We start from the raw sequence: 10165 nt of genomic DNA, 5'->3' as shown, positions 1-10165 counted from the left end.
GCACCATGAGCGGCTGCACCGCAGAGGCAGCCGCAGGGCCGAGCTCCGGCTCCCGGCTGCCCGCTAAGCTTCAGGGGGCAGATCACTAACAGCAGGTGGGTCTAAGCTGCTCTGCTGTGTTCCTAGTGGACGGCACGACCAGCCTCCCTTCCAACCCAAGGGAGTGAAACAGGGTCGGGCAGCAGGCAGGAGGCAGGACTGAGGGCCGTCCACGAACGACCCGACCTCGAGGCCGGCTCCCTGAGGCCCGCGCACAGCTGGGCAGCCTCTCCCGTGACCACGTGGGGCTCCCTGCAGGGGCCAGGATGTCTGTGCGGGACGAGGCGCTGCACGGAGGTGTCCGTCTCCACGGGAAGGGCACTGCTGTGGAATCTGACCACAGCCGCGTGCTCCCGCATCACCTGCCCCATGGCCAGCCCGCAGAGACGGGACTGACACGCCTCTGCACGGGACGGGCGGCTGAGCACACAGGGTGCCCAGCAGGGCGTGGCCAGGGCAAGTGCACTGGCCCCCAGACTGGCTGAGCATCTGCGCTGGGCACGAGGGCGAAAACGAGACCACAAGGTGGAGGCAGAACCGAACGCCAGGCCAGCGTGGCCACCTGGAGCCTGGGCTCGGGGTCGCTTTTCCTCTCCTAGCAGAACAGCTCCGCTGAGCACGGCCCCTGTAGTTTTGAGGCTGTTCCTACGTGGCGGCTTCCGTGGACACGGGGCGGCAGGGAAGGGGCGGGCGTGGCAGCAGGAGGCTCTGGCTGCTGCACTGCCCCAGCCCCGGCCGAGGGCCAAGGAGTCAGACACACACGTGAGCCCCAGGCGCCAACAGAGGCAGCGCACCCCACAGCTGGGGCTCCTGGTCCAACACCCCCGGGTTCTCTGCCAGCAACAAGGCGGACAAAGGCTGTACTTGTAGGTAATTGAGGAAAAACACGGCACCCGCCCCCCACCTGTAACCCCACTTCTGTTGCCCGTGACCGGTCCCATCACCCCTGGTTCCCACCTGCCCGCCAGTGGTGGGCGCTAAGGGTTAGGGCCCTGGACAAGTTCAGATGGCGGGCTGGGCGTGAAGAGACCCACGGAGCCCCCCACACAGGAAGCCACCTCAATCCCTGGACCAACTCGGCTCTTTCCAGAACAGCTCCTGCCTCTCAGGAAACCGCCTCCCAGAGGCCTCCCACGCCGAGCCCTGCAGCTGGGTGCTGCTACTGCGAGTTCATAAATGACTGCAGGCCCTCACAGCCGCCCGAGGCCAGTGTCGGGACCACCTCCCAAGGCCGAGCGTGGGGCCCGCCCTCCTGGCGCTCCCTAGCTCCCTGGCCGGGGAACCGGAGACGAACTGAAGCAAAACTGAACATGCCGACGGGCGTGAAGAGCAGCGACAGGGATAGGGCAACAGAAAACATATACATACTACAGGCAACAGGCACCGCAGGCCACATGAGCTCCTGCGTGCGCGACCTCCGGCCTTGTGGGTCCACGTACAGTCCCATGTGGCTGAAGCAAAGCAGGTACTCCTCGCTTTTGAGCTCCACAGCACAAAGGGCGTCAAAAGACTGCTGTGAGAGGAACGCAAGCGAGGGGTCATGGGGATTTACCAGCGGCAGGGCCTGCCCATCTCCCTGGAGGCTCAACAGAGAGAACCCCGAAGGGTAGCCAACACAGAGCTTGTCCTTGAGCACGGCCATGCACTGCACGCTGCCAGGGGCCGCGAGCTCCGTGACCTTCCTGTGGAAAGGCCGGGTCCGCTGGACCTCATAGCACAGCACCAGCCGCTTCACCGCCACAAGCAGGCAGGTGGCCGCGCTCTTCTTCAGCGTCGCCGTGGCCAGGAGCTGGCAGCCCTTCGTTTCCGGAAGCTTGACGTCCACATTGCTTTCTGTGCCGTCGAAGGCAGACCACGGGCAGAGGTGGACGTGGTGGTTCCGGCCGCAGAGGAGCGCGGCGACCTTCTCCTTGGGGGCGAGCTCGATCTGGTAGACTTTCTTGTAGTCAGCGACGCGGACGATCACTGCAGGGAGGGCGGGCGTGAGGCCGAGGCGGGGGGACCGCAGGGCCCACCCCTGCTCAGCACCCTCCACCCCTTCCAGGCACCCAGGGCCCCATGTGCCCAACGTCACTGCTGTCGCAAGTAAGTGTTCTTGGCTGTGGCCTTCCCTCTCATCACAAAGCTTCTGATGGGGGCGACGGACCCGCCCAGTGACATCGTCTCAGCGCTCACAGGTTCCCACGGCCGACGCTGGGCCAGCACAGCGGACAGGCCGCACTCACCGTCACGGGTCACCTCGATGACGTAGAGCCCTTCTTCTAAGCCGACCACGATCCTGTCGCCATCTGTGAGGCAGAGGAAGAGAACAGAAAGCGCGTCAGCTGTGGGCCCGGCCTGTCCCTCCCTGGACATGGGAGCAACGGACTCTAATTCGAACGAAGGTGAGGACAGCGGTGCCTCGGAGGCGCACGCACCCAGCACGGCGGCCGCCAGCACGGCCTTGACGAGCGGCAGCGAGGAGTCGTAGGCCTCCTGCGGGACGTGCACCACCTGGTTGCGCAGGCGGTTCTTCTGCAGGATGGACTGCAGTCCTTCCAGAATCCCAACCCACTTCCTCTTCTCGTTCTCGTTCTCTGTCAGAATGAGCAGTGAGCTGGTCTTAGAAGGTGAACCTAAGAGAGAGGCCGTCACCTTCAGGGCAGAAAAGAAAACAGGAGAGCCGTAAGCCGGCAAGCACGGCACAGACTCCCGCCCGCCGGCCCGGCCGCTGTCCCGCCAGAGGGAGGAGCAGAAGGGCCAGGGGTTAAAGCTCGGCCGGCCCTGCTCCGAGGCCCCTCTGTGCTGTCCTCGGGACAGGAAGGGCAGCCCCGCTTCCCCGTCAGCTCTCTGTTGTCCTGCTCTTGCCCAATCTGGGGGGTCATGTCCATTCTAAGGTGCTTTCCTGAACGATCGTATTACACTAAAGAGGACCCTCGGAGCACGTGCACAGGCGACAGGCTCTCACACAGCACAGGGCACCTGCACAGGCCCGTGCGGCTGCCAGGACAGGTTACATGCAGTGACGGCAAGTCTCTGCGTTGTATGAGGGGCTTTCTGAACAGAGACGAGCTCAACCAGAACTCGCGGGGAGGCACCTCTCAGCTCAGTGAGTGCGCAGGAGCAGGGCTGCCGGCTGCTCCTGTGTCGCTCCAGCTCCTGACCAGCAGGCCTGAGAGGGAAGGGAGGCCCCGCCTGAGAGCGAGCGCTGGCATAGAGCATTGAGATGGGGAGGGGAGGGAGGCGGCAGCGAGGGCAGAGGCTGGGCGCACGTGTGTGAGGAGCCTGCAGCAAGGACGGGGAGGGGAGCCGGGGCCTCTCCCATGGGCACTGGCCCCTCCGACGGCAGTGATGCTCTCAGAGGGTTTCGTTTTAACCACGTGACTTTCTGTGACCAGCGAATCCTCTCTAACACGGAAGAGAACCGTACCCTGAAGATACACGGAATGTCTCGTCGTGAAGCGTGAATGACGTCGGAGGCCAGGACTGAGCTCACCGAGAACTCTTCATCTCTGCAAGAAACAGGACACTCAGCGCACACACGGGGCAGGAACACACAGGCCGTGCACACCCTCCTGTGCTCAGATCTGACGAAAGGGCCCTTTTGTGAAGACTTCCTCCAACGTGAGGGGCCCCTGCCTTCGTCTGGGTAAGAAAACGCTTCCTCTGGGAGTTTGAGAAGCCCCTCCCTCCACCCCTCCCTTCTCCCTGAGCCACACCCCCTCCCTCCACCCTCCCTTCTCCCTGAGCCACATGGCTCTCTCTAGTCCTGGAGCTGCTTGGGGACGGACAGACCCCACCTCGCTGGTGGGCCCGGATGGGGCTATAATCAGGCCGCCATTAAAGGAGCGAACATGTGCGACAGCTGTGGCAGCCCCACTTCAATACACTCTACACTCCAGGCTCGGCGCCCGCTGGCCTCTTCCTCGCAGGGCCAGGGCGCAGGCAGGGGCAGCAGGGTCCCTGGGGCTTTCCCACACACAGGTCCCAGTGCTCATCCGCCTCATGTCCTGGGGACAATGGGAGGTGGGCACTGCTGTGGGGGTGACTGACACATGGCTCTCATGGCACCACCACGGCACCCCTTCCCCCCAGAACCAATGCTGGCGACAGGCTGGAGGCTGGGCCCCAGCCTGGGCAGATGCCAGCATGTCCATGTCTGCATTTGCCGTCCTCCGTGGCACTGGGGTGGGTGACAGGACAGGCCACGCCAGGCCCTGTGCCCAGCACGCCCACCTGCAACTTGTTTAACCTCACAAACACCCTCCAACTCCCGTGCTGGGATGGTGCCCGTCACACAAATGGGAAGCGGAATCAGACGGAACGAGAAGAGAAGCCGCGAGGAGGGTGCTCGCTGCCCTCTGCCTGGTGCCAGGAAGGCAGGTGACAAGTACGGAAGGGTCAGAGGTGCCCACGCAGCAAGCATTAGGGCCCCACAGCCCGGCTCCAGGCTGCTGTCACCAACAAGGGACCCGCTAGGCACCAGGCCCCTCAGGACACGCAGCGCCCTCTGGACGTTCCCTGCTTGTTCTTGGGCGTGTAGGTTCTTATGTTAAATGCTCATTGGGCAATTTTCAATGCAAACGTATCTAAAACAGGACGCGTCTGGCACGGACTTTAGTGCCTGTTTGGGGGACAGCGCAGTGAGGGTGGGTGTGGAGGCGGAAATGAGGTTAAGGGTCTCAAACAACACACTGTCATCTTGGCGACAAGCACACAGGCGAGGCCCGGAGACCGAGGCGCAGACCTGAGGTCCAGGACCTGGCTGGCGACCACGCCGGGCTGCGTGGACTTGCCCTCGGGCAGGTCGTACAGGAAGAGCTTGCAGTCGCAGACCACGGCGTAGGCCCGCTGCCACCCCTTCTTCACGCCCGTCGGCTTCGGGACCTGCGGGTAAACGGACCGTGTTTCACTGGCCGGCGAGGCCAACCACAACCTTCCAGAAGCGCCACCGGGGGCCTCAGACGGGGACTTCCTGGAGGAGCCACGGGCCACCATCGCCCTCTGCCGGCCGGCTTCTCACAGGCAGCTCCCCGCACCCTTGCAGGCCGGTGGCCAGAGCCTGGTCTGGGCCAGGGAGTCAGGGCGCTGCTGCGGAGGGCGAGCACTGACAAGGTTACGCGGGGACAAGGCGGACAGCTCAGCGACAGGGACGCTCACAGCCAGGGAGCACTCGGAAACTACAGCTGGCCGGGCCTTCACAGCACTCGGCCTCGGAGCCTGTCTGAGCGCCTGGCAGGAGGCGGGACAGGCCCTGACTCCGAGTGCGCTTCGTGGGTCCTCAGGACCGGGCCTCCCAGGACGGGCACGAGGGTCATCGCAGACACGAGGGCCCAGCGTCCTACCTTCACGTAGCCCTTGTAGGCGGTCCCAATGCCCCGCTGCACGTCCACACCCAGGGGCCGCTTGGCCTGCTCGGGAGGGAGGGGGCACACCTGGGGGGCGCTGTCTCGGCAGGACACGTGGCAAGCAAACGAGCACACTGGAGCAGGGAGGGGGCAGCGTCAGAATGTGGCCCGGAGGCCCCGGAACCCTGCGTGGGGGTTTCTGAACACGTCCCGCCACAGCTCGGGGACGGGCCCAGCGGCAGGCAGGGCCACAGGACACCTTGACGTGCAAGGACTGTCCCGGAGCCAGTCTGTCCTCCCCCAGCCCCCACAGTAACAACGTGCCGGTCTGATGGGTGACGGCACATCCGGGGGTCCTGGCCACCAACCACAGGGCTGGCCCTGCACCGTGAGCACGTCTGACGGGTGACAGCACACCCGGGGGTCCTGGCCACCAACCACAGGGCTGGCCTTGCACTGTGAGCACGTCTGACGGGTGACGGCACACCCGGGGGTCCTGGCCACCAACCACAGGGCTGGCCCTGCACCGTGAGCACGTCTGACGGGTGACAGCACACCCGGGGGTCCTGGCCACCAACCACAGGGCTGGCCCTGCACCGTGAGCACGTCTGACGGGTGACAGCACACCCGGGGGTCCTGGCCACCAACCACAGGGCTGGCCCTGCACCGTGAGCACGTCTGACGGGTGACAGCACACCCGGGGGTCCTGGCCACCAACCACAGGGCTGGCCTTGCACTGTGAGCACGTCTGACGGGTGACGGCACACCCGGGGGTCCTGGCCACCAACCACAGGGCTGGCCCTGCACCGTGAGCACGTCTGACGGGTGACAGCACACCCGGGGGTCCTGGCCACCAACCACAGGGCTGGCCCTGCACCGTGAGCACGTCTGACGGGTGACAGCACACCCGGGGGTCCTGGCCACCAACCACAGGGCTGGCCCTGCACCGTGAGCACGTCTGACGGGTGACAGCACACCCGGGGGTCCTGGCCACCAACCACAGGGATACTCACCCTCGCAGGCGTAGCCCTGGCGGAGGAGCCCCACCATCAGGGAGGTGCAGTGGCTGCACTGAGTGGGGCTGGAGAAGGACTTGATGCTGAACTGGTGGGCTTTGGGCTGTGGGGAGAACACCGACAAGGTGAAGCACACACTTGGAATTCATTAACAGCTTGGCACCATCTGTTTGATCTTGAGAAACAGAACGTGTGCGATCTCCCGCTGAGGTGCCGTGGCCCCGGGCAGTGCCACCAAAGACCAGTGCGCAGACCAGTGCGTGACACCCACCCGAGGAGCTTGAGCCAAAAGTCCGTCACCATACGCTTCCTTCAGAGACGAATGGCATAAAGCGAGGTTGGCGCAGAGGGAGCGTGGCTGCCGCAAGCCCCTCGCCTCCCAGAGGCCCTTGGGGGCCGCCTGGGGCTACGTGTGGGCGGGGCTCCCACCCAGAGCTGCCCTCCCACCTGAGACCAACAGACAGACACGGAATGAGCAGCAGCCCCTTCCTAACAGCAAGAGCGGAGACCGCGCCCTCGCTGGGAGGAGGGACCCAAGTGACGCGGTCCATGATGGAAGGAGACAGGATGGAGATGCAGGCTGTCTACAAGGCTCACACTACAAAGCCCGAGCCTTTACTCCTCAGGGGACATAAATGGGGACCTTCGTAAGAAGCAGGAGGGATTAAAGAACCCAGGTGCAGTCCACCTGCTCCCTGACTGTGAGAATCAAGTCCAACGGCCAAACCATTCACCATCTTGCACAAGACCAAGCTGAGCTCTAGCTGGCATGGCCATTGTGACTGAAACCCTAAGAGAGGCAATGACTGCATCAACAAGAAGTCGCATCTAAGGTGCATAAGGCCAGATGCCAGTGAAGCCTGAAGCGTGGGCTTGTCCCCTGGGGGGCTCTGGTCGTGTGGACCTGGTGGAGCAGTGTGCACGGCTCTCAGGGCCCAGTGACAAAGGCCAACGACGAAGTGCACACTCGGGAGCTCCTTTTGCGCTCGGGGACCGCCCCCCCCGCCCCTCCCCACCCACACACACCATGCACTTCTCCGAGGTTCTCCGTGCAGGCGGGTAAAGGGAAGTAAATCTGGAGAAGGAGCTCAGACACATCACAGAGCAGCTGCACTGGAGAGGGAACTGGTCTGGGAGTGAAGGGGCTGGGAGATCTAACTCAGACACGTCTCCGTGAAATCCGCTCAGGCAGCGCTGGTTAGGGCCACCGGGTCCCAATACTCCCTGGATCGCACAGCACTCAGAGCGCCCGCTAACAGGCCACGCCTGTCTGTCTGATTTACACGGCTCTTCTAAACCGAGGAGGTGCCCGGGGGAAAAGCCAGGCTTACCTTTGGTCCAGCCAGAGCGAGGGCCTGCGAGGCGGGCACAGCACTCGGCCTCGGAGCCTGTCTGAGCGCCTGGCAGGAGGCGGGACAGGCCCTGACTCCGAGTGCGCTTCGTGGGTCCTCAGGACCAGGCCTCCCAGGACGGGCACGAGGGTCATCGCAGACACGAGGGCCCAGCGTCCTACCTTCACGTAGCCCTTGTAGGCGGTCCCAATGCCCCGCTGCACGTCCACACCCAGGGGCCGCTTGGCCTGCTCGGGAGGGAGGGGGCACACCTGGGGGGCGCTGTCTCGGCAGGACACGTGGCAAGCAAACGAGCACACTGGAGCAGGGAGGGGGCAGCGTCAGAATGTGGCCCGGAGGCCCCGGAACCCTGCGTGGGGGTTTCTGAACACGTCCCGCCACAGCTCGGGGACGGGCCCAGCGGCAGGCAGGGCCACAGGACACCTTGACGTGCAAGGACTGTCCCGGAGCCAGTCTGTCCTCCCCCAGCCCCCACAGTAACAACGTGCCGGTCTGATGGGTGATGGCACATCCGGGGGTCCTGGCCACCAACCACAGGGCTGGCCCTGCACCGTGAGCACGTCTGACGGGTGACGGCACACCCGGGGGTCCTGGCCACCAACCACAGGGCTGGCCCTGCACCGTGAGCACGCGGCTCCGACCAGCGTGGGTGCTCGGGCCGCCCAGCCCAGGGTGTCACTGGGCACCTGTGACCTTAGCCAGTTGCGCTGCACGGGTGGTTGCACCCAAATGTGAGTGAGCGCGGGCGTGGCAAGGCCCAGCCCAGGCTTGGGACGAGGCCGAGGGAAGAGGCCCCGGGGTGCTCCCTCCAGAGGACTCGCAGGGAGGTCGGGCTCCGTTCTGCCGGGCTAATCTTCAGCATGACTGCACGTGACCACCAGAGGCCCGGCTCACCCGCCAGCGCGGCTCCCACGCAGCGAGGACCAGGCTTTCAGCCCTGGCTCATGGAGCATTTACACAACTAGGGGAAGATGCTCCCTCGCTCACTCCCACTGGCTGCGTTCCGCCCCCGAGCCCCAGGGCCGCGGGATACTCACCCTCGCAGGCCTAGCCCTGGCGGAGGAGCCCCACCATCAGGGAGGTGCAGTGGCTGCACTGAGTGGGGCTGGAGAAGGACTTGATGCTGAACTGGTGGGCTTTGGGCTGTGGGGAGAACACCGACAAGGTGAAGCACACACTTGGAATTCATTAACAGCTTGGCACCATCTGTTTGATCTTGAGAAACAGAACGTGTGCGATCTCCCGCTGAGGTGCCGTGGCCCCGGGCAGTGCCACCAAAGACCAGTGCGCAGACCAGTGCGTGACACCCACCCGAGGAGCTTGAGCCAAAAGTCCGTCACCATACGCTTCCTTCAGAGACGAATGGCATAAAGCGAGGTTGGCGCAGAGGGAGCGTGGCTGCCGCAAGCCCCTCGCCTCCCAGAGGCCCTTGGGGGCCGCCTGGGGCTACGTGTGGGCGGGGCTCCCACCCAGAGCTGCCCTCCCACCTGAGACCAACAGACAGACACGGAATGAGCAGCAGCCCCTTCCTAACAGCAAGAGCGGAGACCGCGCCCTCGCTGGGAGGAGGGACCCAAGTGACGCGGTCCATGATGGAAGGAGACAGGATGGAGATGCAGGCTGTCTACAAGGCTCACACTACAAAGCCCGAGCCTTTACTCCTCAGGGGACATAAATGGGGACCTTCGTAAGAAGCAGGAGGGATTAAAGAACCCAGGTGCAGTCCACCTGCTCCCTGACTGTGAGAATCAAGTCCAACGGCCAAACCATTCACCATCTTGCACAAGACCAAGCTGAGCTCTAGCTGGCATGGCCATTGTGACTGAAACCCTAAGAGAGGCAATGACTGCATCAACAAGAAGTCGCATCTAAGGTGCATAAGGCCAGATGCCAGTGAAGCCTGAAGCGTGGGCTTGTCCCCTGGGGGGCTCTGGTCGTGTGGACCTGGTGGAGCAGTGTGCACGGCTCTCAGGGCCCAGTGACAAAGGCCAACGACGAAGTGCACACTCGGGAGCTCCTTTTGCGCTCGGGGACCGCCCCCCCCGCCCCTCCCCACCCACACACACCATGCACTTCTCCGAGGTTCTCCGTGCAGGCGGGTAAAGGGAAGTAAATCTGGAGAAGGAGCTCAGACACATCACAGAGCAGCTGCACTGGAGAGGGAACTGGTCTGGGAGTGAAGGGGCTGGGAGATCTAACTCAGACACGTCTCCGTGAAATCCGCTCAGGCAGCGCTGGTTAGGGCCACCAGGTCCCAATACTCCCTGGATCGCACAGCACTCAGAGCGCCCGCTAACAGGCCACGCCTGTCTGTCTGATTTACACGGCTCTTCTAAACCGAGGAGGTGCCCGGGGGAAAAGCCAGGCTTACCTTTGGTCCAGCCAGAGCGAGGGCCTGCGAGGCGGGGGCAGGCCCGGCGGGCGGCCTCTG

General features: G+C 64.1%; 2 protein-coding genes across 2 annotated transcripts in view; one reads left to right on the top strand and one right to left on the bottom strand.

The window, feature by feature from the left end:
- Window positions 1-10165, bottom strand: part of CDC42BPB (CDC42 binding protein kinase beta (DMPK-like)) — a 64342-nt gene that overhangs the window by 6030 nt on the left and 48147 nt on the right. The window contains exons 23-30 of the mRNA XM_014531622.1: window positions 7714-7774; window positions 6380-6485; window positions 5364-5500; window positions 4766-4905; window positions 3449-3530; window positions 2457-2673; window positions 2265-2327; window positions 1408-2004 (exon numbers count right to left, since the gene is read on the bottom strand). Coding sequence (XP_014387108.1) covers window positions 1408-2004; window positions 2265-2327; window positions 2457-2673; window positions 3449-3530; window positions 4766-4905; window positions 5364-5500; window positions 6380-6485; window positions 7714-7774 — 1403 coding nt within the window. The remainder of the gene's footprint in view (window positions 1-1407; window positions 2005-2264; window positions 2328-2456; window positions 2674-3448; window positions 3531-4765; window positions 4906-5363; window positions 5501-6379; window positions 6486-7713; window positions 7775-10165) is intronic.
- The window catches only part of LOC106724390, an 11469-nt gene continuing 4841 nt past the window's right edge, over window positions 3538-10165 (top strand). Inside the window, exon 1 of the mRNA XM_014531621.1 lies at window positions 3538-3667. The gene's annotated coding sequence lies outside the window, so the exon portion shown is untranslated. The remainder of the gene's footprint in view (window positions 3668-10165) is intronic.

The sequence above is a fragment of the Myotis brandtii genome, unplaced genomic scaffold (genome assembly GCF_000412655.1).
Source record: "Myotis brandtii unplaced genomic scaffold, ASM41265v1 scaffold819, whole genome shotgun sequence".
NCBI lineage: Eukaryota > Metazoa > Chordata > Mammalia > Chiroptera > Vespertilionidae > Myotis > Myotis brandtii.
This window is presented reverse-complemented; position numbering and strand designations above follow the sequence as displayed.